This window comes from Annulohypoxylon truncatum (genome assembly GCF_022578515.1).
Source record: "Annulohypoxylon truncatum strain CBS 140777 unplaced genomic scaffold F4807scaffold_35, whole genome shotgun sequence".
NCBI lineage: Eukaryota > Fungi > Ascomycota > Sordariomycetes > Xylariales > Hypoxylaceae > Annulohypoxylon > Annulohypoxylon truncatum.
The window spans coordinates 409,606-436,715 of NW_025953821.1; the positions used below are offsets into that span (position 1 = coordinate 409,606).

The 27,110-nt window shown below is 47.0% G+C and overlaps 12 protein-coding genes across 12 annotated transcripts; 5 read left to right on the plus strand and 7 right to left on the minus strand.

The window, feature by feature from the left end:
* Nucleotides 1-399: 399 nt before the first annotated feature.
* On the minus strand, nucleotides 400-1,772 carry F4807DRAFT_453543 (chalcone isomerase; the record flags this gene model as incomplete). Its single annotated transcript, XM_048000473.1, has 2 exons — nucleotides 400-1,498; nucleotides 1,702-1,772. The coding sequence occupies 2 exons, from the start codon at nucleotides 1,770-1,772 to the stop codon at nucleotides 400-402; spliced, it is 1,170 nt and encodes a 389-aa protein (XP_047850894.1).
* On the minus strand, nucleotides 1,723-3,668 carry F4807DRAFT_439832 (uncharacterized protein). Its single transcript, XM_047999248.1, has 4 exons — nucleotides 3,027-3,668; nucleotides 2,862-2,966; nucleotides 2,428-2,801; nucleotides 1,723-2,341 (listed from the first exon to the last, which is right to left on the minus strand). Exons 1-4 carry the CDS (start codon nucleotides 3,186-3,188, stop codon nucleotides 1,873-1,875), a joined length of 1,110 nt encoding a protein of 369 aa, XP_047850895.1. The 5' UTR covers nucleotides 3,189-3,668; the 3' UTR covers nucleotides 1,723-1,872.
* Nucleotides 3,669-5,220: 1,552 nt separating this feature from the next.
* On the plus strand, nucleotides 5,221-6,943 carry F4807DRAFT_237491 (alpha/beta-hydrolase). Its single transcript, XM_047994239.1, has one exon. The coding sequence runs from the start codon at nucleotides 5,847-5,849 to the stop codon at nucleotides 6,876-6,878; it is 1,032 nt and encodes a 343-aa protein (XP_047850896.1). The 5' UTR covers nucleotides 5,221-5,846; the 3' UTR covers nucleotides 6,879-6,943.
* Nucleotides 6,944-7,009: 66 nt separating this feature from the next.
* On the minus strand, nucleotides 7,010-8,716 carry F4807DRAFT_463866 (uncharacterized protein; the record flags this gene model as incomplete). Its single annotated transcript, XM_048002037.1, has 5 exons — nucleotides 7,010-7,356; nucleotides 7,408-8,098; nucleotides 8,156-8,323; nucleotides 8,473-8,594; nucleotides 8,650-8,716. The coding sequence occupies 5 exons, from the start codon at nucleotides 8,714-8,716 to the stop codon at nucleotides 7,010-7,012; spliced, it is 1,395 nt and encodes a 464-aa protein (XP_047850897.1).
* Nucleotides 8,717-9,827: 1,111 nt separating this feature from the next.
* Nucleotides 9,828-11,778, minus strand: F4807DRAFT_237498 (NAD(P)-binding protein). Its single transcript, XM_047994240.1, has 2 exons — nucleotides 10,531-11,778; nucleotides 9,828-10,471 (listed from the first exon to the last, which is right to left on the minus strand). Exons 1-2 carry the CDS (start codon nucleotides 11,439-11,441, stop codon nucleotides 10,348-10,350), a joined length of 1,035 nt encoding a protein of 344 aa, XP_047850898.1. The 5' UTR covers nucleotides 11,442-11,778; the 3' UTR covers nucleotides 9,828-10,347.
* Nucleotides 11,779-12,129: 351 nt separating this feature from the next.
* F4807DRAFT_439859 (uncharacterized protein) lies at nucleotides 12,130-14,026 on the plus strand. The gene is made up of 4 exons (XM_047999249.1): nucleotides 12,130-12,351; nucleotides 12,420-12,719; nucleotides 12,777-13,197; nucleotides 13,256-14,026. The coding sequence occupies exons 1-4, from the start codon at nucleotides 12,330-12,332 to the stop codon at nucleotides 13,920-13,922; spliced, it is 1,410 nt and encodes a 469-aa protein (XP_047850899.1). The 5' UTR covers nucleotides 12,130-12,329; the 3' UTR covers nucleotides 13,923-14,026.
* Nucleotides 14,027-14,142: 116 nt separating this feature from the next.
* Nucleotides 14,143-15,617, plus strand: F4807DRAFT_439860 (uncharacterized protein). Its single transcript, XM_047999250.1, has 3 exons — nucleotides 14,143-14,840; nucleotides 14,900-15,253; nucleotides 15,309-15,617. The coding sequence occupies exons 1-3, from the start codon at nucleotides 14,659-14,661 to the stop codon at nucleotides 15,499-15,501; spliced, it is 729 nt and encodes a 242-aa protein (XP_047850900.1). The 5' UTR covers nucleotides 14,143-14,658; the 3' UTR covers nucleotides 15,502-15,617.
* Nucleotides 15,618-15,958: 341 nt separating this feature from the next.
* Nucleotides 15,959-18,302, minus strand: F4807DRAFT_470326 (GMC oxidoreductase; the record flags this gene model as incomplete). Its single annotated transcript, XM_048002803.1, has 8 exons — nucleotides 15,959-16,180; nucleotides 16,236-16,259; nucleotides 16,334-16,375; nucleotides 16,433-16,906; nucleotides 16,969-17,839; nucleotides 17,894-17,935; nucleotides 17,991-18,247; nucleotides 18,284-18,302. The coding sequence occupies 8 exons, from the start codon at nucleotides 18,300-18,302 to the stop codon at nucleotides 16,131-16,133; spliced, it is 1,779 nt and encodes a 592-aa protein (XP_047850901.1). The 3' UTR covers nucleotides 15,959-16,130.
* Nucleotides 18,303-19,626: 1,324 nt separating this feature from the next.
* On the minus strand, nucleotides 19,627-21,102 carry F4807DRAFT_470328 (cytochrome P450; the record flags this gene model as incomplete). The annotated part of the gene is made up of 1 exon (XM_048002804.1): nucleotides 19,627-21,102. One exon carries the CDS (start codon nucleotides 21,100-21,102, stop codon nucleotides 19,627-19,629), a length of 1,476 nt encoding a protein of 491 aa, XP_047850902.1.
* Nucleotides 21,103-21,458: 356 nt separating this feature from the next.
* Nucleotides 21,459-23,116, plus strand: F4807DRAFT_439864 (S-adenosyl-L-methionine-dependent methyltransferase). The gene is made up of 6 exons (XM_047999251.1): nucleotides 21,459-21,699; nucleotides 21,752-21,881; nucleotides 21,942-22,065; nucleotides 22,135-22,322; nucleotides 22,379-22,633; nucleotides 22,693-23,116. Exons 1-6 carry the CDS (start codon nucleotides 21,505-21,507, stop codon nucleotides 23,007-23,009), a joined length of 1,209 nt encoding a protein of 402 aa, XP_047850903.1. The 5' UTR covers nucleotides 21,459-21,504; the 3' UTR covers nucleotides 23,010-23,116.
* Nucleotides 23,117-23,509: 393 nt separating this feature from the next.
* On the minus strand, nucleotides 23,510-25,559 carry F4807DRAFT_237614 (aromatic prenyltransferase). The gene is made up of 3 exons (XM_047994241.1): nucleotides 24,869-25,559; nucleotides 24,010-24,770; nucleotides 23,510-23,956 (listed from the first exon to the last, which is right to left on the minus strand). Exons 1-3 carry the CDS (start codon nucleotides 25,298-25,300, stop codon nucleotides 23,821-23,823), a joined length of 1,329 nt encoding a protein of 442 aa, XP_047850904.1. The 5' UTR covers nucleotides 25,301-25,559; the 3' UTR covers nucleotides 23,510-23,820.
* On the plus strand, nucleotides 25,560-27,065 carry F4807DRAFT_237627 (beta-lactamase-like protein). The gene is made up of 2 exons (XM_047994242.1): nucleotides 25,560-25,907; nucleotides 25,965-27,065. Exons 1-2 carry the CDS (start codon nucleotides 25,819-25,821, stop codon nucleotides 27,004-27,006), a joined length of 1,131 nt encoding a protein of 376 aa, XP_047850905.1. The 5' UTR covers nucleotides 25,560-25,818; the 3' UTR covers nucleotides 27,007-27,065.
* The last annotated feature ends 45 nt before the right edge of the window (nucleotides 27,066-27,110 follow it).

The following is a 27,110-nucleotide window of genomic DNA, read 5'->3' on the forward strand; positions in this document are numbered from 1 at the left end:
TTTGTCACCATGTCTTGGTTCTGGTGTTCTTCATGGTATTTGAATCTGCCAATGTCTATTCCACAGCCCACCGATTCCGGCAGACGATGTGTGTCCTTCCTCACGATGAAACGGGGCCAAGCAACTCGGATCGAGGAGGTGAATAAGACATCGTCACATTCGGATCTTTAGCCTAGTATACCCGGCCAAGCAACATGTTCGAATCATCCGGGGCATTCTTGCATTACCGAAGAAGGCACCTGGGTGGGTAGTACGAACGAGCAAATTGGCATGATCATGATGCTCTCGCTAGATGACACAAGAGTGGATGGTATGCTGCGTAATATACACCAATGTACACTTGCTCAACGCTCGAAAATGCACATTTCACCAGTAATCGGTGACTTCGGCATATAAGCGTCATACTACCTGTGTGGCAACCGTACCCACTGGTCTCTCCACAAACTCCATGATACCTTCAACGATGTTTTTTCTTGCCGGTTCGGACGCAACCTTGCTGCCGGCTAGGTAGTTGAGCCACAGCAATCGAGACACCCGTTCATCGGCAACGCTTCCGAGCGCGCTTATACCGGTCTTGCCGTCATCAAATGTGATAGTTAGCTGCCCGGCAGCATCTCGTACTAGGAGCATTTCCCGTTTCTTTGGCACTTTTCCTCGGTTGAACAAACTTCGGAACTGCTTCATCGCTTCTCCGAATGCCTCGTCGCCGTACTCACGGCTGTCGCTTTGCGATCTCGCCGTTATTGCGCGCACAAACCCGTCTCTCAGGTGATGGAAGTCCGTATCCCTTGTAGGAACGACTCTGAATAGGGAGCGCGGCTTCACCTCCTGAAGAATTTCGTTCCACAGCTTTTCCCCCCGTTCCGGATCCAGCAGGATTTTGCGCAACTCGTCCTTCTCGCTAGGTACTAACGCCGTTGCAATGGGATTTATCTCCTTGATTAGACGTGACTGTATCGCTGCGATATCTTGCGTCGCAATATAGTATCCTACCATGTATACTTGGATACCCAAGAAACTCACCGTTCTTACGCCCAACCCGACCAAGGTGTATTCCACGCCATTAACCTTCTCCCGCCCTTCTTCAGCCCCAATCGCAAGGTCAAAGACTCGAGGAAATGTAGGAATAGTGCTATTCCCGGTCGGAACGAGTTCCGTGCCGTCTCCACTATGAATAACCGTTTTGCGCTTCGAGCCGGCTTCAGTGTTGAAGGGGTTTAATTTATCAGGCAGCCCGCTATCAAGCTTCTTGGGTGTGTAAAGCTCCTTGTAAAGCAGATATGAGAAGTATCCGGTTATAATGGTACCAGAAATTGCACCACAAAGGAGGAAAAACTGCCGTTTCGCATTATATGCAGCTGCATCTTCGCGCATACGATTGACATTGAGACCATCGAGTTCTTGTGATCGTGATCGCGATTGCGTTCGGAGAGTTCGCCATTGTTGCGGATTGGTACGTAGAAAACTTGAACGGTGGCATGGGCGTGGTGCAAGAGGCCTCAAAGCGGTTTTAGGCAAGTATCGTATTGGTTTCATCGTGGGCAATGGCGTTGAATAGACATCTGGTGGACTTTGAATGATTAATAAATGCAAGTCAGCAATTCGATCCAGAGCTAAGCACGCTAAAGAGGTACTCAGGTACGCGGTAGTAGCATGTAAGTCATCGCATCATCTGCGGGTAAATGTAAATCCCGCTTGCACTTAGTAAGCTTAACCAGACTGCGCGCACCGTAGCGGGGTGTCTCCGCAAAGGGGGACCCCTTTTCTTCCATATTCTGCTGTCAAAGTCACAATTGTTTTCTTGGTACATAAATATCCATATGTACAATTTTCAACGCATCTCAGTCTCATGAATTTTAACCTCGACGCTTTTCAAACAGGCTCTATGCTGCCCCCTGACGTCTGTACTGTTATGTCATATTGTATAACCTTTCGAATACCCCGAACTTCTTCAACGTCACTAATCTGATCCCTCGAGCAAGCGTGTTCTAACATATACTCTTGACTATTTCCACCTGTAAAGGGTTTCCGTCCCTCAACGCATGTCACACGCGTGCTCAATATTTCCCTATCGCCCCGCATTGGAGACCAGTAGCTACGACTGGAATTGTTCGAATGCTGGCTCGGCTTGAAGCCGGCTGAGATACGTCGAGGAGCCGAGGCAAATATTGATGGGAACAGGTAGTTTAGTGGTCCCTTGCACATAGGAAGGCATGCGCAGATGATGGCAACATTCTCTTCGATCACGGTCCAAGTTGAGGACACAACGTCGTAAGTAGGATCAGAACTGGTGGAAGAGAAATTGAGAGTTTGCATTCGTATGATGCTTGTTATCGTAACGCTAATTATTCAGGTCAGCCGAGTCGTGGCTCACATCCGGGCTGGGCACCTCATTCAAACTGTTGATAATGAATAATTAGGACTCACAAGATGCCTAGAGCGAACACAATAATCAGCGCCCATTTCTGTTTCGTTGGGAGATTAGACCGATAGATCGGCTGCATCGGAAGCACGAGGATTGCGATATCCGTAGCGATCGAAAAGCCGGCATTTGCATACCAGTTCTCGGTGATGCTGATACATGAGCCTGGTATCGATTTATCCCAAGCTCTCGCGATGGGGGTACACTGCCAAATCGACGATGCAGTAGTGGCCACCATGTATCCAAGAATGATCCCCAGCAAGACGTAGCATGTGATCTTAAACCATCGTTGAAGAAATATGCGAAGATATAGTAGAATGATGGATGCCTTAGTCAGATTCAACGTGAGCTTATAGAATGCTTGTGCGACGTAATAGAGCTTTGCCCATATTAGCTTGGTAGCTCTTTAGATGGGATCCTGTTATAAATGTATAGTTACCTTAAGTGTTAGTGTTTGCTCCGGCGCGGTAATCTCATAAATGTGTTGTCCGAAGCCGTGCATGCAAGCAGCAATCAAAAGACTCGAGACGATCTGAGCGAAGGTCTTAAGGAAATAAGGAGTTAGCTGCTGCAATAGTTTCGGAGAAAGCCGAATGAAACATACCCAGGAAACTATAATCGTGTAATCATCCCATCCTAAACCCGAACCAGTTTTCAGCCGAGATGAAATTCGAATGACCAAAAATATGGGGGTGAGGACAAAGAAAACAATGCAGGGAACTTCTATATCGACAACATTAGTGTCCACATTGATGTTCTCATCCATGACTTTGCGTAGTCGTGGATGATAGTGGGGTTTCCCGGAGAGTTCTCGCACTATGATCTTCGAGGTGTCTCGTAGGTACCAGTTATATATCTCGTAGTGGAATGTTCGTGCATTGTTTTATTCCGTTTAAATCGTCATATCGACAGAGAACTTCCTAAAAAAGAGGTCTTCAAGCCAAGTTCATATAGTTGCGGATACCAGTCTTACTACGACTCACCAAATGCAGGTATCAAATTCCCGAATCGGCAACCTTCGTGAACAGGCAAGTTACGCGAGGTCACGAATACCGGCGTCGCATTGAGGGTGTATGATCGTTTTCAATTGGCGAATAACAGCAGGCTTTATAACCATGACTAACTTACATAATTGCTTGCTTAACTCGAGGAACTGCCCAATACTGGACCTACCGAGTTCCCGCACCTTGGGCTAGAAAAGTCTGGTCGCCGATTCATACCCACATCTTGAAGTCATCTTGGTTGCCATCGGATCGACAGAATGTAATAGATAAGATTCCTCGCTAGTGCGGGATCTAACTATCTATGGACTAATGATGGCGCACTGGCCAAACAGGAGCCACGTGACCCCGACACAAGACCTGTTGCAACTACGCCAGAAGTGATTCTTATTTATCTGACAAGACCTCAAGATGTACTCCACAATGATCGAAGGGCCTCCTCTAGTGATGTGTCCATCGTCTCCCAGCCTCCTTTCTCTGTCATGTAACGCAGCCTTCTCCTTCTAGACATAATGAGCGAAATCCAGACCAGCGTCGATACGCATAACGGGTTAACGATGCCGAAGGCCAAGACCCAAGGATGCCAAAAACTAACCCTCAGTTTGACGACGAAAAACACCGCTAGACCCACAAAGAAGTAGGAGATGCTCAGACCAGTGCCAGCCAGCCGTATGTCGCAATCCAGCATGCCAGGGTCCTCTTCAGTAAAGACATTGAGACATTTAGGTATATGTAATATCCTTTGCACCTGGCGGCCTCGTCGTATCACAAGTTCCCGTCGTTGAACGATTTGCTTGTCGACAATACAGATAACAGCAGTTAATATGCCCTGCAGAATTAACCTCACACATATCTGTCCACAACATTCGCCGAGACACTCTTCCATTATGTGGGTGATGTCGGTGCCGTGGTGAGTGATAGTTTAGGTAGCTTTGTGACGTAGGATCAATACGAACGGCGATGTTTTGTTGATAATCAGGTCTGGAGTAATATGACTCGGAAGGTTGCCACGGAGAAATCGCCTTGGAAACAGAATCGAGAATGATTGATGTTGAGAGAGGGATGATCTTCTGGTCACACTTGAGCATGCGAGTCACAATACTAGGTAGGTAGTAAACATACTAAATATGCTTCACTAAGATAGAGTTCTGTGGCATTACTGTTCTTAGTGGTTGGCCTGCCAGCAGAAAAGCCTCGCTAAAGCACTCTTTTAGTAAACTCTATTACCTCCGATCGATATTATTAGATTTTCGACTCATTTTTGAGTTCATATATCGCATAGTAGTTTCCAATTATTATTATGGCAAGCTTTACAACTTCCAAGTTCGACACACTCGGGCTACCAACAGATGATGCTAGGTTATAATCTACCATCTTCACTTCCTTCAATGTCGTTCTGTGTGTACCGACGTACTTAACCACGTCTAAGCAAATCTATCATTTTATGTGATCGATATAGCAACGCATAATGTTCTACTAACTTATCACGACATCTTCAACTGGCAATTGGCCTCGCACATGTTTGTGACTAGGAGCCCACCCACAGAAAATGACTAATAATTAGTATTTGCTCACTGTTGAAAACCGTCTTCACAATATTGGGTTGGTAAAGGGTTACATCGGAACTATATCGCAATCTGGAAGCTCCAACTAAACGATATCTCTGCTGCAACTCTAGATGTGCCAAGATCAAAAACTTGTCTAGGCCCGTTATTTCCCGGCACTTGGAAATAATAAGGAATTGGTGGTGTGATGGGCTTCAACGGGATATGCTAGAATTCTATTACTTAGGTAGACACATACCCTAAGACACATGACATATTTTCTGAGCACTGCGTAAATGATAAGTAATATCTAGAATATGGCATTGACTTACTCTTTGCTAGAGGAATCTAGATCTTTATAAACCCCACTTATACCACCAGCACCCCCAAACTACGAACTTGAACAAGTCCTATTCAGTTTCAGGAAGGAAGAATCTCCAAATGTCCGTTTACCAACTAAGGCACTGCCCCGAATACGTGGCAGTGCTTTATACCGATACTAGGCAGGTTCTCTTCGGTTTCCGCCGCGCCGGACGTGGAGACGTACGTACATGAGAATTCGGCTACAATGTCAATGTTTGGATAACCGCCGATCCACCGGATCTAGATGCAATGAGGGGTTGTAGATCATACAGCTTGTTATTGAGGTACGGCGCAGGGCACTGGAATTTGCTGCTATCGTGATGTAGATTCTACCAGATTCAAAAATAGTATCATTTCACACCGCCGCTGAACAACACCTTGATTGAATTTTGTGTGTACAGAAAAGCATTTTGGTGCTAAACCTCACTCATAGTGTTGGCTTGAAGATCACTCATTATATGATGACCGGAAGGGGTTAGTTTTCGCATACTTGAATCACAGAGCCACAGTGTCATCATGAAACCCCTCACAATCGTATGGGCCGTTGTTATCGGTTTCATCACATTCGATCGAAATGTGGTGGCCCAAGATTCAGGGCCAATATGTGACGTACCGTCTGCCGGGGACTTGAACGGCTCGAACTTCACATACCCCTTTCCATTGAAAACTTATAAATTCACCTCTCAGCTCCAAGAAGTTGAAATGGCTTTCATGGATGTTTCACCAACAATTGAGCCCAACGGAAAGATCGCCATATGTCTACACGGAAAGAACTTTTGTGGGCCTACGTGGGAGGAGACCGCCAGACAACTTGCTGGAGTAGGCTACAGAGTTATCTTGCCTGATCAAGTCGGATTTTGCAAGTCCTCGAAGCCAAGATCATATCAATACACGCTGCAACAATTTTCCTATAACACCAAGAGTCTCCTGGACGTGCTTGGAATCGAGAATGTGACGGTGGTCGGTCACTCGTTAGGGGGAATGACGTCTATACGCTTCGGTTTGATGTTCCCCGATATCATCGATAGGTTGATATTGGTGAATCCTATCGGGCTGGAGGACTGGAAGGCCCTTGGTGTGCCTTATAAACCCGTCGATATCTTAGACGCTATCGAGTCTTCCAGTAACTACACCACAATCCGAGAATATGAGCAATCGACGTATTATGTGGGGAAATGGGACGACTCTTACGATGTATGGGTGAATATGCTGGTTGATATCTACAAAGGGAATGAGGCGGCTATGTTTGCCTTCAACCAGGCACTTGTTACCGACATGGCACTCAGCGCTCCGGTGGTTTACGAGTTTGGAATGCTAGAGCCTCGAACCCTCTTGATGATAGGTGACAAAGACAATACAGCTTTGGGTAAGCAGTGGAGCCCCCCAGATGTGCAGACAAAATTGGGTCATTACGATGTGCTAGGAAAGCAAGCAGCTGCAGCTATGCCAAATGCCGATTTGATCGAGTTCCCTGATCTAGGTCATGCGCCACAAATTCAAGAACCTGGAATCTTTCACGAAGCATTATTGGCGTGGTTATCAGATTAGAACTTTACATCATCGACTCATAGGACGAGATAGTCCGTGAATTATCTGTATATACTCTGAGTATCGCGTACATATTCTGATAAGATAGACTTCCTTCATGGCGTGCTTTCTATCTATACCTCGGCAAGAAACTACAACTGATTCTCTAACGGAGCTCTATCCTCTTTAATATCAATCTTCATAGTAATACATGTGCCCAAACCGGCCAGGCCAGCCATGAGGGATTCCATCTGCGCGCCAGTACATATCATGTTAACACAAACCTGATAGTGTGCTGACTGGTGACTCCATCCTGAGATGCTCGTTCGAGGTGTCGTGCTCGCGCTAGTGCCAAAGTGCATGCTAGGGGGTGTGTCCCTGGAACCCGCAGCAGAAGTCGTGTCCATTGCCGTCGTGGTGGAAGGGATAATCTCAGTTGTTCGGTGTAATTCATGAAAGCCCATTGGGCTGGATAGATCAATATTCGTCGGAGTTGTACCTGCTTCGAATTAGTTAGGACGCCTAAGTATATTGTAGGGAACTCAATTACCATATGACTTGTATTGGAGTCCCCCGTTCATTACCCCGGAATCCTCCATACCACATAAATAGTTCTCCCCGGACGTCATTTCAAGCAAGTCTTCATATTGTACATGGTTTTCTGTATCATTTACCCAATGATCCATAGAAATAGGTTGAGCGTCATGATGAAAATAGTCGAGGGGAGGAAGAGCACTTGGCTCAGGAAAGTCGGTCCAATCATTTGACGCCGTCACCCCCGTGTCTTGCATCTGGATGTCTATTGCGCCGTTGTCAACTCCGGTAGGGCCATTCCCAATCTCAACATGGGAAGTGTCGCTGCCGTCTTTGGGATTTCCGTTTTCCCTATTTTCCTCATCTCTATCGTCTTCTTCATTTTCCTCGTCTTCATCATCATCATCCTCTTCGTCATCAGATTCTATTAAAATGTCAACTTGCTCCGAATCCCTGCTTTGGTGTAATTGAGCTGGTGGATTCCACTTGATATCTCTCTTTGAAACTCCCATAGTAGGCTCAAAGTTGGATGAGGTCTCAACCAATTTCCTAGCACTCGTCTCCCTTTTACTTTCGTTCTCATGCTTTAGCCTCAAAGTAGAATAGCGATTCTTGAGAGCAAGTCTCGTCCTAGGAGGGACATGGGACTCCGCGATTGTCGCCCAGTTAGTGCTGTGAGTGAGGACTGCATGAAGTAAATTTGCATCCTAGGAAGCGTTAGTACCTAATTGTCAAGTGATAATATCTGAATGAGTGTGAGGAACCTCTTCTGGTGTCCAGTCGCAGTAATTAATGCCTGGATCTAGCACTTGGCTCCAATGACTCGAGCATTGGTCGGGATTTCTTGACCTTATAGCACGCGAAACCCGGCTCCAATTTGTACCGTATTTTCTGACAGCTTCAATAAGACGTTCATCTTCTTCTTCGCACCACTTTAAGGGTGATAGTTAGCAATCGTCCTAGGGAATAAACTCAGGGGGTTTCATATTTGAGAACAGCAACTCCTCAGTCAGCTTCGTTAGAAAGCGCCTGCTCCCGGAACATGCTGAAAAAGGGGGACAGAGCTCTCTATATCACATACTGGTCCTTTGGTGGTGCCATCTGCCAGGCTATTCCACCATCTACGACGACAGTCTTTATTTGAACGGCCGGGCACGGACTTAGCCAAGTCCCGCCAGAGTAAGGGGCGGCCTTGTGTGGTAGCTACTCGCAGTCAGTATCGATGGTAAATCCAGGAACATCCATCCCCAAGACATACCGTTTTCCACAGCACGACGTAGCAGGGCATCCTCCTCCGCCGTCCATCGTCGTCGAAGGCGAGCCATGTCCTCCAAATATGTTTTATACCTTGAAATGATATTCTGGAATTATAATAACTTTTCGACAATACTAATACAATATTACTATACATATAACATGAATAGGATGAAGCAGACGGATGAATAGACACAAGTATTTAAATTGGAAACGACATTAATAGATAGGTACTTTTCAACTGCAAGGATACCTAGTAGGAAGGGTGGCTCTTGGCTTGGGCCATGACAAATGGATAAATAACCTCACAGGAGATTCCATCTTGTACTGATAGTGTAGAACTCTTGAACTGTAGATGTAAAAGCCGAGTTGGTTAGATCAAATCCATATATGGCGCTAGTAGCTAGGACTACAGACTGGCAAGAAAGTACCTGGGCTGACAGGATGACGGAAGAAATTAGCCAAGGCACTGTAAGAATGAGACACTTGAACGTTACACGTTCGGGATACGCGTCAGGCTTTCTTCCACCCTTTTCAGAATATAGCCGACTGACTAGTCATCCCTTAGGTGCATGCAAGTGGCGCGGCGCCGTGCCGTCAGCTTCATTCCCGAAGCCTTATCTTGTTGTCGCCCGGGCTCGTCATGCCACGGGCTCGATATGATTAGATACGATATGTCGCATTGAGAGGTGCACTTCTAGAACACAGTCAGCGTCTTACACAGCTCAACCCCGCCTTGGAAACCTAGGTAGGAAGGAGATGGAAGGATGCTCTTAGTACAAACAAGCTCAAGGATTATCTAATAATCTAACGTGAATAGGTGAAGTTGGTTATTGTTTTTTTAACCTTAAATCAAGATTTGTAATGTCAGGAGGAAGATCCATGAATAGGTAGGTAACCTGGTAACTGACTCGTGAATGCATGAATCCCACATGGCTCTAAGGATGAACCAACGGCCGTAACTTTTATCCCGGTCTGTAACGAGTCCTTCTATAGCGGACACTCCCCACGTGGAGTACGGGATTTTAGATTTATTCACCCCCCGGTAAGTAAGACATGTATTGCTTAGCTTATACGGCCCGTCGCCGGGGACTTGTCATCCACCAAGGGCCAAGGGTCCGTTCTAGCGCCGCTCGAGCAAGATCCCCTGGTTAGCTCGGCTGTGACTTGGTGGAGCACGACGGAGTTAAAGATTAGGTATGATGTGGGGCTGACCACCTGTTGGTGATAGTGGCGGGCTCGCGTTCTAGACTCAAATTCCCCTTGATCTTATGTTTTATCGTCAAACGCCAAGCTGAATCGCCACCCTCCAACCTCGAACCGCGACCGGGCGCAACCAGAATGGAATGGCCCGAAGAACCCTATTGGAAGAGCGTATATCGGCTTTCATATACTAAAGCCATTAGCTGACTAACAATTTTGCTCGATTCAAAGTAGCGATGGACCGGCGGACGACGGACGATAGTACCTTTTCTCTTTTCCGTATATCTGAATTTATTGAGAATAATTCATTTAGTTAAAGCTTCAACTAGACCTATCAATATTTGTATATAATTATATTTATCGCATAGGGCAGAAAATCAGGCAAATCGTAATGCTGATCAACTTCACAGGTATTTAGAACAATAATAAACCAACTCAATAACTAGGTAGGTATCCTTCACCACGCGCAGTCCTAGGTCCCATTCATATCCTCTTAGATTCAATTTCCCTTCATGGACTCTATGATGCCACGAGCATTTGCGAAATCAAATTCGGCTAACGTCTCATTCCAAAGTCTCTCTGTAATCTGTTGCCCCTCCGACGTATACAATAGAGTAGGGAACCTAGAGAGAAAATTCAGGTTGGCAAATGTATATGATTTTGAGGGATGGGATATACTTACGGATGAATCTGCCAACTCATGATGAACCCGCCGTGGGAATCCTTGCCCTTGTTCACAACCGCATCCACATAGGTAGAGGCACCATGCTTCTTGTTTCTGCCAGTCAGAGACGCAAAGATGGACAACCCTATACGCTGTCCACCAGAGACATCACGTGCGAGTTCAGTACCCTTGACGAATCCTGGATCCGCCAGATTCACTATTACATCATCTGCTGATATGTAATCAACGAGTTTCCAGAGAAACAGGTGCATCAGGAGTTTAGATGAGCAGTACTGGTCGTTTGGATCCCAATACTTGGAATTATCGAACGACGGCAGAAGAGGATTCTCATCGCGGTTTGGGAACTTGGCGACGAGAGTAAGGGCCGCACTGACGATCGTAAGCCGCCCGGGTGTCCCAGGCGGAGATTTACTTTTAAGGGAGGGAAGCAGGAGGATAGCAAGTAGAGCGGTCGACAGGTAATTGATCTGGATCGTTTCTTCATGCCCAGTAGCCGCGACGGTCCCGAACTCGAGTTTGCTCACACCGGCATTGAGAATGACCATGTCAAGACGAGGTAGCTGAGTATTCACGCGACTGGCAAATTCCTGGATAGAATCGTAGGAGCTCATGTCAAGTTTCCAGACATTGATGGTTGCTTTCGGGTATTTTGCCCGAAGTTTTGCGGCGGCGGCCTCTCCTTTTGCGGTAGAACGCACAGCAAGTATCAAGGTACCGAGCTTGAATGAGAGCAGTTGAGTGGCGGCCTCAAAGCCAAGACCAGTGTTTCCTCCAGTAATGATAGCGACTTTCTCGGAGAGATTTGTGTTTGGGGGTGGGTATTGGGGCTTGGTGCGGAATTGATTTTTAAAGAATTGATTAGGAAAGAAGGGAACGGTTGAAGGCGGTAGCTCCTTTGAAGAAACCATCTTGAACGGCAGCGATGAGAGAATAATTGGAATGAAGTCACTGGAATTTGGATAGAAGTGTTGTAAGTTTGACTGATGATATTCCTTATATTTTTTATATCTACCTACTCAGCAACCGACAAAGCATTGATGTGACCTAAGAATTAACACATTTGGGATGAAGGGCTATGCAAGACATTGAAGGCCGACGGTGTTGATATTGTATGCTGAATTAGGACTAACCTCGTATCACGAGAACTATTCTTTGATGGGCAAATCCGTAGATTGAATAGCTTCGAAGCCGTCACGTCCTAGTTTTCAAATATAGACCCATCATGGGGTCGCATTCAGATTCCGATAGTATAAAAATTGCGTTGCCGTAGGTTCCAAATTAGGAACAAGCTTAAACAGAGACCCCTGAATCTAATTGGTGGAGGCCCCTTACTGCATTCCGCAAAGGGCGTATACTAAGCCCATCTCGTAGTTTGATTGGTTGTTTTTATGAAAACTTCAGTGGATACTTAAATGCCCAGCCTATAGAGAGCCGGCTGATGCACGCTATCCCCTAAATGGAATACAATATGTTGGTGCAGGCGTGCAGAGATTCGTAATGCGAAGCTATTCCTGAATCGGCAAACAATCTCACCCCCCGGAAACATAATGCGATCCGGCAAGCGACGCTCCAACCTGAACTCCTCCTCTTCTCTTCAACTCTTTCCCCATTCCCGTAAACAATATCGGCTCGACGTACCCGCGCCTATGTCTTCACTGATCCTCTAAAGAGCCTGCGGCCACGTGTTGATGATGCGAACTGCAACTTCTAAGCGCTCAGACATGGTCTAGATCTATGCACGCCGACTCAGTACCTAGGTATCCCAAGCTATCTCTTACTGATCTAATTCCGACGATATGGCTACCACACAGCTGTCAGGTGAGTAGATGCAGTCCTATTCCTCTTATTCCACTCGCACGAAACCGAGCCTCACATCACATTTGCAGGGATGCCTTTTGTGGTGTCGACTAGCTTAGACAAGCCTGACCCCAATCTGCGCAAGTTCATTAGGAAGCATGTCATGATGGGGAAGAATCGGGGGAAAACTCGGCCGACAAAGAAAAAGGAGAATAAAGTGGTGGAGTTAAGCGAAGTAGTAAACACCACGAATGGTCTAACTAAATCACCAAGCAATGCCTCTTTGATCGTAAGACGCCACCCGATCCCACCTAACGTTGGCTCGCAGCTGTCGACGGTCCACTTTGCCGACAATGTAGACCTTTCCACGGTTGCAGTCGTTTTACGGTGTAAGCTAAATTTATCTCCCGGAGGCTGTATAGAACAATTGCCTAACATGAGGCTAGTTTCTTCCATCGCGAAACAAGCTTTATTCCCATTAGAGACATGCATATCCTTTGACAAGGGTGACAAGAAGCAGTGGATTGAGCCACTAGCCTTCGATGCGGCCTACCTCCATACTATGATTTTTACAACACACGACTACTTCAATTTGCTATTGCACCGCACACCTTCTGGTGAGACGTCGCCTCATTTCTTCAAGACGATCCAGATTCTTCGTGAGAGGCTTTTGCACGAGGGAGATGGTCGTTCTAAAGTTTCAATCCTCACAGCCTCCGTGGTTTTGGCCCTCGCAGGCCATGCACTCCTTATGAACGAATACGTGTCCGCTAGACACCATATGGAGGGCCTTCGCAAGATTATTGACCTGAGAGGAGGTATAACAGCATTTAAAGGGAGCTCGAAACTTCTAATAGAAATCCTTAGGTAAGTACTGATATGAACAACTGTGGTTCTTCCCAATTTGAAAGGCTAATTATCATAGATGCGATCTCGGGATGGCCCTTTACACTGGATTAAGCCCCTTATTCTCAGACATACTCTCTTCGGAGCCTTCTCTATTGTTTCCGGAACCTTTCCCGACAAGTTCGGATTGGAAAATAGACAAACTTTGTGGGAGTATAACCCACGAACTCGTCACAACGTGGAGAGTTATGGAAGGATTTTGTTCCCTGATCAACCTCGCCGCAAAATCCAAGACCCGCATTCCAAAAGAAATGTTCCTGGACACTATGGCTTCGGTTATGTATCGTCTTCTCGATATGGAATTTGACGCCGGCTCAACGAATGAACTTATTCGCCTCGGTCTACTGGCTTTTTCTTCAAGCGTTTTTCTGCAGTGGAAGTATATGCGGATGTCGTATACTCACTTCTCCGCTCTATATAAGGATTGTCTAATGAGGGGCATTTTCTCGGACATGCCACCTCAGTTTCAGCTTTGGCTTCTCATGGTGGGGGCCGTTTCAGTGTTTACAAAGGCTGACGAGGAATGGCTGAGACCATGGCTGCGCGCTATCATGAGTTCGTGTAATATTGAACTATGGACCGATATGCAGGACATTCTAAATTCGTTCATATGGATTAGCTTGGTTCATGATGAACTTGGAAAGCAAGTATTCGACTCTGTCTCTCTGCTTACAATAACAGCATAGGACAGATCAGTTGTCTTTTAGAAGATATGCAGTCTTCGTCAAATCTTCGCAACAGCTATTACGTATGGTGACTAGTAACCAATCAACGTTCACGAGATACTTCTCAAAGAAGAAATAAGCTCCACGTAGGTAACATCTGCTCTGGAGCTGGTAGCTCTATCATGCTAGCCTATCCAAATTTAAGGTAAGCCGCAGGATTACACCCCCGTCTTTCGGATAGGGCTTAGTGTGCGCTCTTATTGGTTCTTTTGCACAAGCTACTAGAATTGACGGTACTTACGCTTGGCTATAACTTGGCAATAACTCGCAAGCGAAAAGTCATCGTGAGGCGTGTAAGGTGAAATTCCTTGTTTTGCCTAGCAGACTACGCATGTGCGTAATAACTGACAAAGCTGTTGTCTCCATTCCAATTAACCATCACAGAATGCCAAGATAACTAGAGGAACTCCCAATCTGACCCAGCATGTTGGTACTTTTCACTGATCCTGAGTGGACACAAAAACAAATTTATCGTGCGTCGACAACCCCGAGTAAATAAGCAAAGGTTTATCACGTGGTTGGACATTGTAGAAGCAGATTCTGACATCCAGAAATCAAGGTTATATTTCGCCATTCTAATAATGAGTAGAAGTTTTTGTTTTAGTCCATATCTACCATATCAACCTCCTTCGCCACACACCACGAGACATCCCTTATCTTCCCTTGTCTATTTCGGATCCTTAGTCGATAGTAGAAGATGCTGTCCGACTTCCATCTCCCCCTTAACCCCATTGACAAGGTCAATCAACCCCCTGTCCATTATCTCCAAGTCCAAGATGGCCTCATACTATGCTCAGGCCTCTGCTGGACCACCGCGTACATCCTCTATATCCGGCAAGCCTACCGCGATAAATCCTATGGCATGCCCCTTGTTTGCCTGTACGTGCCTCTTCCTTCATCTGATAACATGGGACTCACACATGACTGGGACTCGATAGGTGCGCCAACATAGCCTGGGAGTTTCTCTTCGGGGCCGCGATCCCGGAATCTGCCGCCCAGGTCGTCTCTTTCTTCCCATGGTTCGTCATCGATATTGGTATCGTGTACACGACATGGAAGTTCGGTCGCGAGCAATGGAAACATGCCCCGCTCGTGGCTCAGAATCTTGGCTGGATCTTGCTGGGTGGCATCACCGGGATGCTTGTCATGTTCTGGGCTTTTCTCAAAACATACGACAACCAGTACGAGGCCGGGTTCTACCTCGCCTGGACAGACCAGATCATAGTGAGCACCACTTCGGTGGCACAGTTGATGTCTAGGAATAACACATCTGGTCACTCTTGGGGGATCTGGTAAGTGCCTATCATTCTATCCCGTGTGATACTCTGCAGCTGACCAGGAGTACAGGTTTACTCGGTGGATTGGATCCGTTTTCGCGGAACTTATTTTTGTCTGGCGATATTTGAATTATCCCGAAAGCTATCCCGTGGCAGCTACACATATGACAATCTTCTTATTTGTTGTGACAGAGGTGGCGGATCTAACCTATCCATTTGTCTATGCGTCCCTGGAGAGAAAGGAGAAGAAAAAGTTGAAGTAATAATTAGGAGGGCGTTCTAGTGGAAGATTCACTTAAGTCAATGTAATTTGGTAGTTGAGGATTTAAAGAATTACTGTAACAATAGGTACTCAACTAGATATCCCCTGAAGCTCCGATCTTGAATAGGGGCATGCAATTGACTAAAACTGCCACTCGCACTATATCCTACTGCATACCTAATTACCAACTTACCTGCTTTCCTACCGGTAGAAGTACTAGGTAGTTTTCGATACTAATGAAATCTTCGTAATTTCTTACAATAATGTGATGAACACTTTTCAACTTCATGTAGGTAGGTACCTACCTAAGCAATTGGAGTAATATCACCGGTAATTATTTTACAAAGTGTGAGTTTACTCTTTTGAGATGAGTACCTGCTTGGTACCTAGCTGGAGACATTCATCCCAGGAACTTGGTAGCATGAGAGGATTCATTAAAACATGAAATTTCATTCCTACTCGAATACGGCAGGTGCCTAGGTACCTATTAACATAGTGTTAACACCTTTAAGTGTAATGCAACCGATTTCTTGACCTAACAAACGCAACAGGTTCGCCCATTCTATCACAATTCTTGAAACTAAAACAGACCCCTGAATAACAGAACCAAGGTAGTATACACTATCTTCTCTAGTAGACCGTCTGCTTGATATCATCGGCAAGCTTTTCGGCAAGTGTGTCTATTTTACATTAGTCTCAAATAGAAGTGTGATGTGATTACAGGCGGATACTTACAAACTTGGATCTGTGGTGCTGGCCCTGTTGAGGAAGTGTAAAGTCAGCAAACTATTCTCAACCTTGAGCATTAGTAGGAATGCTACAGAGAGACTTACCAGGTGGTAGGAAAGGGAATGCAGAAGCGTCAACGACCCTCACTATAATGCTATTAGGATATGATTTCGGTTAACAGTCTATTTAGGTTGGACACTCACAATTCTTGATCCCGAATACCCTGCCATGGCTATCAACGACAGCATCAGGATCAGAAGAGTTGCCCATCTTGCACGTGGCGAATCCATGCGAGAATGGACGGACGGTTTCAGTGAGATAGTCCAAGATCTGCTCGTCCGTCTGCACGGTTGGACCGGGGTAGAACTCCTCGCCAATCATGATCGGTGCCATGGCGGAGGATTGCAGGGTCTGGCGCACGCGCTTGAATGCAGTGAGCAGCAGATCGATGTCGGCCTGCGCAGTGAAGATGTTGGGGTTGATGAGTGGGGCGTCGCTCATGCTTGCAGAAGCGATTGATACGTTGCCCCTGGATTGCGGCGCAATAACCGATGCAAGCATGCTCCCATAGTTTCCACCGAGTACCGAGTCCTCGCCACCAATGGACGTGGTCGATACGGTTGCAGGGAGCACGTTGTATTGCAGCTCGGGCCAGTCTGCAGGGAGTGCAGATAGTTCTAGAAGGATGGGCGTTAGTCGATATTGGTTCAGATACTAGATCATAGGGTACATTGCATACGCTTAACCACCTCGGCTGAGAAGTTCGCCCGGAACTCGGCCGGAGCTTTCTCCATCCCAATGTAGTCACCCCCGTTGTTAGACAGCGGGCCAATTCCATGAGTGTTCCATTCAGTGATAGCATCGGCTAAGGCAGATCCTTCTAACGTTGATGAAGTGACTACGTCGACCTGGTAAGAAATCGGTACCGTGATGTGATCCTGCATGTTCTGGCCAACACCGGGAAGATCCTTCACAAGGGGGATATTGAACTGTTCGAGTAGCGCTTTAGGACCAACTCCCGATACCATCAGAAGCTGTGGCGACTGGAAGACTCCGGCGGAGAGAATAAGCTCCTTACTGGGACTGAGGGTGTACGTTTCCCCTTTTGAAGTTACCTCAACGCCCGAGGCCGTATCCCCGTTGAATATGATGCGTTCAGCGAACGTGCCATTCAAGATGGTGAGGTTGGGACGGCTGAGGACTGGGCGCAGATAACCAGCTTGGGCAGATGAACGGATACCGGTAGATTGAGTGATGCCAGTCATCTGCCACGAGTGTCCCAGAAGATTGCCATCAACGAAACTTTGGGCCTGAGGAAGTCCAATAGCTGCAAGTCCTTGCGCAACCCAAGTACTCCAGCTTTGGGCATATGATGGAAATGTGACATCAATTCCGCCTCCAGTTGCAGTATCATCGGCATTATAAGTAGGGGTAGCGTTGGCCAAACGCGTCTCAGCATTTGGAGGAGAGAAGTTCATGGTTTTCTTGTAGTACTGCAACATATTGTCATATGTGTAGGAGTCGTCACCTACGAGGTCGGCCCACAGCTGGTGAGTACCTTTCGAGGTATGGCCGTATGCCATAAAATTGATATCGCTACAACCACCCAGCTGCGTTCGATGTCAGTGGATAAGTTGAGCATACTCGCAAGAGAATCTACTTACTGCTTTTGCTCGATAATATGAAACAGGAATGTTACCCAACCCCTAAATAGTAATCGGTTAGTTAAAGCCCCCTTTAAAAGGCATAAAGGGGTCATACAGCTTGGGGAGTGGTTGTGAAATTCCATTCAAGATCAAGCTCAGCGCCTTCGAATTGAGGGGCATATGCGGGAACTTGAGTCATATTTCCAACAACGTCTTCCGGGAAAGTGCCGGCCTCAATAACGGCAACCTTCACATCTGAGTCCTCAGTGAGTCGGTTTGCCAGTACTAGGCCAGCAGTACCACCACCAACAATGACATAGTCAAAGCTTTGGTTGGTGCTCCGCTTGATAACAGCCGCTAGAACAGAGCTTCCTTGATTCAGGAGGCTAGTTGCTAATAGCAACGAACTCGGGCGGAGAATGTACATGATCTCAAATATGCCCGTAATTTAACGGCAAGTGCCTTCAATAATTATTAGATGAATTAAGTAAAGGAATGACTAAGAAGAGATAAAGGGGCAATTTCGATCTATATATGCCCGAAGTGGGTTGATATAGTCCCCGTTGAACTGCTTATCAACTTGTGTTGTGATAGTCGTTTAATCATTGCGAGCTGATGCTCTTATATAGTAAAGTTTCCATGCTACGCCACACTATAGACAACTTGAGGAAGCCTATGGAAGATGATGCCTTGTCTCTATCACGACTGATGGGGTTCAGATGCTGTGGTCCTTGCCTAAGCACCATTCAGCCCCAAGTTTACCTTACGTGTACGACCACGTTTTTGTAGGGATGTAGGGGCCAAAAGCATGCATTAGACTAATTTATATCCCTGTTAGGATGCTACAGTATCTACAAAGGATTACATTATTTAGATCCCAAGCCAACAGGCTATGACTAGGGGAAAGTCGAAATCAGTGTTGTAAGACGTTACCATTTACGACGGTTGGTGATCCTGCTGAGTCGAGAGGCACAACTTCAGTGGATTATAGCGGTTAATAGCTATCCTATTTTAAGCGATACTGACCTGAGCGGCTGACAGCTGAGCTCTAGACCCGGTGACCTGGGCCATATACCCTGTTTAAGGCTAGTATTCCGGACCTGCATCGATTATATTCCTGCAGCTAACCGGGGTCTTGGCAACCGTTTTGCAGCTACCAACGTCACGCGAGTTTGTGAACCCTACTATTACGGCGCTATTGTGCCTCTATTTACAAGAACTCGGGATAACAGCTCATGACTCTAACCATGTTTTGCACATTCTCTAGCTAGATGCGTAATTTATCTTAAATTAACACAATGCTGTGGTGTTTATGCTGGCGGATATAATGAAAATAGTTACAAGGCTCTATAGAAAGTTGCAGAAAAGTGTTCTGATTAATATTCTTGGCTTTGAGAATGATTTCATGTATACCGTATATAATCTTTTATCTACGAATATTTCAGCACTGAGTACTCGGCCTTCATGATGATTTTGAGAATAACGTCAGATGAGACATAGGTAGGTGTAATTCATATCTAATTATATTCAGAAGCGTACAGAGGGGGTGGTCAGTTGAGTCTTAGATCGCTATCAACTTCCGATTTTTTGAGGTTAATATCCTGACTCTCTCGGATAGATTTTACGAGTATACCATTATCAGTGTATAGTTTACTTATGCGTGTTCTTATGTAGATAGGTACCTACTTGAAAATCTATCTACCTACTCTATTTTGAGACCACTACGCATTTCGGTGTGGTGCATATTACCCCTATGACCATTTTATGTTGAGACGATGACCCTTGATGTCAGCATTGAACCACTCGATTATCTCAATGCGCTCCTGACACGTCCGAGCGCCTTCTAGCACTTCGCTGTCCACGACGGCCAGAACGGCATCATGTAGCTGTTGTTGAGCAAGATTCTTACCGATGCAAGCTCGTGAGCCAACACCGAAGGGAATCATGCTCTTCTCCATCCCAGGTCGCCGCAGACCGCGGTCTGTACCGTCATCCAGCCACCTTTCGGGGCGAAAAGCGAAAGGTTCGGGAAAAACATCTGGATCGTGGTGTAGATTGTATGCAGCGCAACCTACGATAGTGCCAGGCGGAAGCAACACGTCGCCAACGCGAAGCCCTGAAGCAGGCACGATACGAGTCATCCTCGTCGGATTAGCCATACCGAGACGTAGGCCTTCCTTGACGACGGCACGTAGAAATCGCATGTCTTGCGGCTTGTCTGAGCGCACCTCACATAGCAGCCGGCTGCGCGCCGCACCATTCTGCACCAAGTGAAACAATATCGTGGCTAACATGACTGCAGTTGAATCAGCGCCAGCGAATACCACAGCCTGAGACTGTGCTGCGGCTTCCATCCGGGAGATCCCCGCCTGCGAAATAAGTCGTTCATGGTAGAGGCCTCCATTTGGCTTCTCCGAAAGTTTCTCCCCTGTCGCTGTGCTCTCTAGAACGCGGTTGGTAAATTGGTCGAGCTTGATAAAGGAGTCGGTGACTTCATCGTTGGTGCTCAGACGTTGGGAGACTGCGTACAAGAATTGGAAGATGCGGTGGGGTAATAACGAAAAACGTGAGAATGCCACTATAGAAAAGATGAAGTGATTCGCGCTGAGTTTGTGAGACTGGCGCTCTTGTGGAGGTAAATGCGCATTTTCTTGCAGACCTCCGTACCGCTGGCCGAGAAGGTAGCCCGTGACAACGTCGATGGAGAGTCTCGCGCACATATCAATCAGGTCCGCCCCAATTCCGGCCTCCTTAGACTTTCGAAGCTGATCCACGAACTCAGCTACGCAACCACCAATGACGCCTTCAGGCCCGCTTTCAGCCCGCAGCTGCGCTGGAGAGAAGAGAGGTGCAACTGCTTTGGCGCGGACATCGCGATATTCCCTGTCGAGTGACGAGAAGATAGATACGATGGGTCCGAGATTGAAATTCTTGTATCTGTCGTCTTTGGGAAATCCGCCCCCTTTGATGTAGATATCGCCGATCGCATCGCTATCAGAGACAGAGACGGAATTTGGCGCGACTCGAAGCACTTTCGTCTTGTATTTGTTGTGATAATGTCGGAGGACCCTTGCCTCTATCCCGAGATAGCAAATGACATGTAAATACAAGGAGCTGAAGCGAGCTAGGAAGGGTCCCGGGACGCGGCTAAGAGGATGTAAGAACAGGCGGTGCAAAATAGCGACCGAGAATAGAATGACCACGGCCAATGGAATTGAAAACCACATCTTCGTCTATTCGAATGAGAAAGTCCTCTATTCTACATCTGTTGTCTCGGTGCGGCCGAATAAGTTCAAATCCGCGGCTCTAATACTTGCTTCATCGGGGTCTTCCGGTCCAGCCTTTGACACAACTATCAAGCCAGATCATTCCATTTCATGATACGCTCTCAAATTCGATTCTTTTTTGGTCAAGTGTGATGACTAGGGCTCGTATTTGGGTAACTAGAAAATCGCCCCTTTTGTATACTCGGGGTCAGGTAGGATTACTCGGGCCTTTGGTAAGCATCCACCCTCGCTTATCATAGACGTCGTTATTTACTCCCATTAGCCAATACTTAGTTAGAGCAAGCAGTGGTCAATTTGTGAAATTGCGCGACACCCATTAGTATCCTTGTCGTAGATCCGAGCATGGCATCCACTACGAATGGAGTAAATGGGCATAAGGCTTCTCAGCCTCAGAGCCTCATCCAAACCCTGAACGCCATAGGTGCTGACTCATTCAGCAATGATGGAGAAAGGATCCAGGCAGTTTTAGCAGCGTATGCTCTCGTATCTCGTCTTGAGACGCCATGGGAGTTCGTCGCGAGAACATGCATGGGCCAGGTACCACCGAACCCCTATTTGTCTTGGCGCCAAAAGCTAACATTTCAATCAGCCCGCATTGGGAGCTGCTTTGAAGGTCGCGAAGGACCTGAAGCTCTATGATAAGTGGCATGAGCTCGGAGATGGAGAAATGACCTGCGAGCAGTTGTCTGAGCTGGTGTCTTGCGACCCTGCTCTCCTATGTTAGTGCCTCACAAATGGGTCTAAACGAAGACTTAGAAGCTAATCGAGCGACCATCTAGTTCGCATTCTCCGTCATCTAGCAGCAAATCATGTCCTCCAGGAGACTTCAATCGGTGTGTTCAAGCCGACCAAGTTGTCTATATCCTTTACAGTGCCAGTATTCGGCGAATGGATCAACCATCTGTAAGTCACCCCCTGGAGAGAACGGCTCGGATGCTCTCAAACACGTGTATGCTAAATGATTACAATTAGCTACGATGCTACCACACCCTGCTTTTTCAAGATGCCAGAATTCCTAGAGCAAAATGGCTACAAAAATCCCGTGGATCCCAAGAACGGCGTCTTTCAGGCTGCCAAAGGTTGCCAGGGTGATGACATGTTCAAGTACTACAAGTCTCACCCCGTTGAGGGCGCGTCGTTTGACCATGTCATGGGAGGAGGTACCAGATAATATCCCCATAACTCGTTCTTTCAGTATATCTAACACTAAATCTAGTGATGGCGAATCAAGCCGGGTGGTTAGAAATATTCCCGCATAACACGCTCTTGGAGACAGCAGATGCGCAGTCACCGCTCGTAGTAGATGTGGGAGGCAATATTGGCCACGACATAGAGCGATTCCGCCAGGAACACCCGGAAACAGCCAGCCGACTGTACCTGGAAGATCTCCCCGATGTCATTCAGCGCTCCAAATGTCCGGATGATGTCAACAAAATAGGCTACGATTTCTTCACACCGCAACCCATCAAAGGTAAGACGCTCTATCATGCTCAGTAAGAAATAGCCCACTGACTCACTTTTTGGTCACAGGAGCGCGTGCGTATTATATGCATGGTGTGCTACATGACTGGTCCGAAGAGCCGGCGCGCAAGATCCTTGAGATGCAGAAAGAGGCTATGAAACCAGGATACAGCACACTTCTCATCCATGATCACATTGCACCTGAGTCTCTGGCCCACCCCCACACTACAGCGTATGATCTGACCATGATGGTGATGGTGGCCGGAGTAGAGAGACGAGAGGTACATTGGCGCGCCCTGCTAAAGTCTGCTGGGTATAAGCTTGTGCGTATCTGGCGGTCTCCGCTCGCCGTGCAGGGTGTCATCGAGGCTGAGCTTGATCAATAAGGCTTGCCATCATGTATTTCTCTTCATCTTAATCTTATATAGGCGCCTAAGTTAAAAGAGTTCAGAAACCTGAGAAATATAACTAAAGCCTTGATCCCACGTTGTGTTATTTTTTCAGGTTGATGTTGTGTCCTCGCCTTCCGGTACAATGCGTAACCTACCTATTTGATAACGGCAATCCATCAGTACCATCTAAGGGCTAGCTCCGAATTCATAGTGATTTATTTACTGTGGCTGAGTAGAGAGCTGCTATAGTTTTAGGGAGCTCAGCCACTGAACAAAAGCGCGCCACCCTGCGAAAATACCCCACATTACAAAGCCTTAGTCCGTAAACACTCGTGCGAAATATTCTCTTGACCACAGCATGTCAGCTTGAATTATTGCGTCACGCATCAAATTACTAACATTTCTTACTAGTAGGTCATTCTTAATTGAAAGCCTACGGAGGTCCAGGTCAAAATCTATCTCGCACATCTGTTCATGGCCTAAGGCGGTATGTACCCATAGTATGAAGCATACCTGCACTCCAGCTATGTGGTGTCTTTTTTTAGTGGCTGATCTCCTTAAGCTATAGCGATTTTCCACTAAAACTTAGCAGACAAGTCTACGTCCTAGCAGGCCTACAAGCGCTTGCAGCCAGTGGTGAAGCTACTTTTCCTCATCACCAAAGCTGTCGCAAAAGCTGCGAATAAAATGCAACCATGTCCACCAGCTAAGTCATAAGGCAAGATATTCAACAATGCTATCAATTTATCCTACAAGCTAGAGCTACTATGAACAGGGCCGTCGATATCAATTTAAACTAGTACATTTAGAAACGTGGAGTCACGTATAGCTCAGGTGTCATATACACCTGCAAGCTCAGACCCTTCTTGGTAGAGTCTTCCTTTCTCCCGAGACCGATGAAAGTGAAGATGCCGGGGTTCTCTTCTAGCTTCCTGTGGGTGCTATAAACTTCTGTCAGTTGAAATAGCCAAGAAAAATTGAACGAGTAACTTACAAGACCGTCTCTACTCGCTCTTCAACCGACTTCCCTCCGTCGTGCCATTTGTACTTGGTCAGCCACGCGTCCAATCCACGCGCAATCACCTTGTCATTAGGTGCAGCACGGGCCGGGTAAAAGTAGACCTTGGGGATCGGGTACGGCTTATCAGGCGAGAGCGAAAAGTACACAGCAGTAGGTTTTGTCTTAAAAGCAGCGCGTCGGCGTGGGTCTACTTCAATGTGCTTCCAGTCCTCAGCAGTGTAGGTGGACGGGCTTGAGAGAGTCATCAAGTCCCGAAACATCTCTTTGTCGCTTTCAAGGTCAGGAATTTTTCCACCTAGTGTATAGTAATCCCATACCTCCTCGAAGTCGTCACCGGTGTAGCGCATGTAGATCTTAAGACGGGCCTTTCCTGCCTTGACAAAATCAGTTGACAGGCCACGCGCTCCACCCGCGAGCTCAGGCTTGGCTGCAACATAATCCTCGATCATCTTGAGGGCTAACAGAATGTTAGGATGTAAGCCGATATCCGGGATCTGCCGGATTCCCAGGCTAAGAGCTTGCCAGCGGGTGAAGCCTTTGGCCTCAGCTACGAAGCACGGAGGGAAATAACTCTTAGCCATTACGGGAAGATATCCCGGGGCTAGATCTAAGATCTTAGCGTTGATATCAAAGCCCATGATTATGTTTGTTTGGTATCCTGCTGCTGCCACGAGAGCTTTTTGTTCGCTTTCGGATGCTTGAGAGTAAACGAACCATTGCGAAAGGGCGCGATGCTAATTAACGCGTAGGCAGTTAGTGGTAAATTAAATCAATAAATAAACTCAGGGCAGTCGATGGGATAATAGTAGTGAGAAATATTCAAAATCCATACCCAGTTGTCGTCGAACAAGGGAGTCCTCTTAGCTAGCGATTCGATCACATTTTCCGAAGTCTTAGTGGTTAAAGGGGCGGTCTTGTCTCCCGGGCGAAGTTGGGTAAGGTCAACTACGAAGCGCACGCCGGCGCTCTTAGTTGATTCCTTAAACTCAAAACTGTATTCGAAGGGACTACCGTCCCAGCCGACGGCGGTTCTAAGAGCATTGCTATCTGGTTTACCTCCTAATGTTGGGCAGATGGTCTCCCGGAAGAAATTGAGGAATTGGCGCTTTGCCTCGTCAGGGTAGCCGGCCTCTTGAAGCATTCTGGAGAGGTCCTGACCACTGGTACGCCACCAATAGTATGCATCTCCCTCCTCAATTGCTATGTTAGCCTCCTTCTCCTTTTCCACCAACGGAAGGACCGGGGATTGAACTGCGGCGGTCATATTTGCGGATGTTTCAACGTCGTGTAAAAAGATAGTATCGTCTTCCACGCAAACCCAAGTATGTACTTTTGTATTCTCTGGAACAAGTCAGTGACTATCAGTTTTCAGCCCAGGAGGAATTGTTGATTTTTAGAGACCTAATACCCCTTGACCTGGCTTACATAAGCCACCGTCACTACTTGAATTCGGCAAGGGGTAAACCACTAGGCATTAGCCTACACTCAGCTACCTAAAAGATCCAATCATATCCTTCACCAAGGAACTCGAAATCTTTCGCATAACGTTATTTTCGGGATTTGAGGCTGGGAACCGAGTTGTTCAATCATAAGCTTCAATTTTTGATCGGTGTTGTGAACCGGGTATTGTCATCCTCGCGTAATCCTGGCTGACCCCGAGTAACTTAGTAGTGGCTAGCTACAGCACAAATTAGAACTTCCGAGCACACGTCTGCAATCATTCAGTATTGATCGGAACTGACTGTGCTATAGGCAAGGCTCGACTTGCTTACCGTAAACGAAATGGTGGCTAATCTAGGGACGCCGAAGTCCCCACCAGCACTAGGAATACCAGATTCTGCGTATACAGTAGATGTTAGGGTTATTGATACGTAAGCTACGCTACCGACGATCAGAACTATAGGGTGAAATAACTGACGTGATGGCAGCGGGACGCTCCTCCATCTTAACCCTTCCCTCTTCTGGCAACCTCCAATTGATGGCTTCACAGGGCTTCATGCCCCAATATATTGTTTTCTGGTTTCGCATGGGAACCAGCACGTGATATTCGACCTGGGTGTCCGTACAGACTGGGAGAACTATGCACCCAAGATAGTATCGATTATCACAGCTACAACAACCGTCACACCCGGCTCGGATGTACCGTCCGTACTGGATGGAGATACAAGCGGTCTCGGAATCCGTAGCGCCGACATTGGGGCTGTCATCTGGTCTCACAATCATTTTGACCATGTCGGGGACGTGTCCCGGTTTCCACCTACCACCGACCTAATCGTCGGACCCGGCGTCCGAGGCGCCTCCTGGCCCGGTTGGCCGACGAATCCTGATGGGACTGTACTCGACAGCGACGCAGAAGGTCGCGTGGTTCGGGAGGTTTCCTTCGAAGCGGGGCTCAAGATCGGTCGCTTCGATGCCATGGACTTCTTTGGTGATGGGTCTTTCTATCTACTAGACGCGCCGGGACATGCAGTCGGTCATCTCTGTGCTCTTGCGCGAACAACAGCTGACGAGCCGACTTTCGTGTTCATGGGTGCGGATGCGTGCCACCATCCAGGCCTACTCCGACCCAGCAATTACCTACCATTGCCTTCTACAACTAGTTTGAATGGGATACTAACGGGCCCATCGCAATGTCCTGGTGAAATTCTTCAACAGTTGACCCGCCCCGATGAGCCTTTCTTCACGGTGGCACCTCGTATGTTCCCCGACCACGACGCGGCTATGGATACGGTCCGGAAAATCCAGGAACTCGACGCGGCTGATAATTGCCTTGTTTTAATTGCTCATGACTTGTCACTCCGGGATAAGATTCCATTATTCCCAGAGACCATCAATGGCTGGAAAGGAAGTCGGGTCAAGACGGAAACACGTTGGCTTTTCTGTAACGATTTCATTCCCGCTTCAGGCCATCATGAAAATGAACGTGGCATCGAAGAGAGTCTAGTCAGTCAAACGACTTTGGAATGTTAGTCAGGTAGATTTACAACTTAGTAATTACTGAACTGATAATTTAATGTGAAGTTTCAGAAGTGGTTTTTCGTTGCAGACTAGTGTGCTCTGAAGTGAAACTTTGA

Excerpts from the sequence above, each read along its gene's own strand:
- F4807DRAFT_439832 (XM_047999248.1), bottom strand. The coding sequence starts at position 3,188 with ATGGATGAGAACATCAATGTGGACACTAATGTTGTCGATATAGAAGTT. Across the intron at positions 2,802-2,861 it reads AGCAAACACTAACACTTAAG|CTCTATTACGTCGCACAAGC; the intron begins GTAACTATACAT and ends ATATGGGCAAAG. Across the intron at positions 2,342-2,427 it reads GTGTTCGCTCTAGGCATCTT|CGTTACGATAACAAGCATCA; the intron begins GTGAGTCCTAAT and ends CTGAATAATTAG.
- F4807DRAFT_237491 (XM_047994239.1), top strand. The coding sequence starts at position 5,847 with ATGAAACCCCTCACAATCGTATGGGCCGTTGTTATCGGTTTCATCACA.
- F4807DRAFT_237498 (XM_047994240.1), bottom strand. The coding sequence starts at position 11,441 with ATGGTTTCTTCAAAGGAGCTACCGCCTTCAACCGTTCCCTTCTTTCCT. Across the intron at positions 10,472-10,530 it reads ATGAGTTGGCAGATTCATCC|GTTCCCTACTCTATTGTATA; the intron begins GTAAGTATATCC and ends TTTTCTCTCTAG.
- F4807DRAFT_439859 (XM_047999249.1), top strand. The coding sequence starts at position 12,330 with ATGGCTACCACACAGCTGTCAG. Across the intron at positions 12,720-12,776 it reads GGTTGCAGTCGTTTTACGGT|TTTCTTCCATCGCGAAACAA; the intron begins GTAAGCTAAATT and ends ACATGAGGCTAG. Across the intron at positions 13,198-13,255 it reads CTTCTAATAGAAATCCTTAG|ATGCGATCTCGGGATGGCCC; the intron begins GTAAGTACTGAT and ends TAATTATCATAG.
- F4807DRAFT_439860 (XM_047999250.1), top strand. The coding sequence starts at position 14,659 with ATGCTGTCCGACTTCCATCTCCCCCTTAACCCCATTGACAAGGTCAAT. Across the intron at positions 14,841-14,899 it reads GGCATGCCCCTTGTTTGCCT|GTGCGCCAACATAGCCTGGG; the intron begins GTACGTGCCTCT and ends GGGACTCGATAG. Across the intron at positions 15,254-15,308 it reads GGTCACTCTTGGGGGATCTG|GTTTACTCGGTGGATTGGAT; the intron begins GTAAGTGCCTAT and ends CCAGGAGTACAG.
- F4807DRAFT_439864 (XM_047999251.1), top strand. The coding sequence starts at position 21,505 with ATGGCATCCACTACGAATGGAGTAAATGGGCATAAGGCTTCTCAGCCT. Across the intron at positions 21,882-21,941 it reads TTGCGACCCTGCTCTCCTAT|TTCGCATTCTCCGTCATCTA; the intron begins GTTAGTGCCTCA and ends GCGACCATCTAG. Across the intron at positions 22,634-22,692 it reads CACACCGCAACCCATCAAAG|GAGCGCGTGCGTATTATATG; the intron begins GTAAGACGCTCT and ends TTTTGGTCACAG.
- F4807DRAFT_237614 (XM_047994241.1), bottom strand. The coding sequence starts at position 25,300 with ATGACCGCCGCAGTTCAATCCCCGGTCCTTCCGTTGGTGGAAAAGGAG. Across the intron at positions 24,771-24,868 it reads CCTTGTTCGACGACAACTGG|CATCGCGCCCTTTCGCAATG; the intron begins GTATGGATTTTG and ends CGCGTTAATTAG. Across the intron at positions 23,957-24,009 it reads GAGCGAGTAGAGACGGTCTT|CACCCACAGGAAGCTAGAAG; the intron begins GTAAGTTACTCG and ends AGAAGTTTATAG.
- F4807DRAFT_237627 (XM_047994242.1), top strand. The coding sequence starts at position 25,819 with ATGGTGGCTAATCTAGGGACGCCGAAGTCCCCACCAGCACTAGGAATA. Across the intron at positions 25,908-25,964 it reads GATGTTAGGGTTATTGATAC|CGGGACGCTCCTCCATCTTA; the intron begins GTAAGCTACGCT and ends ACGTGATGGCAG.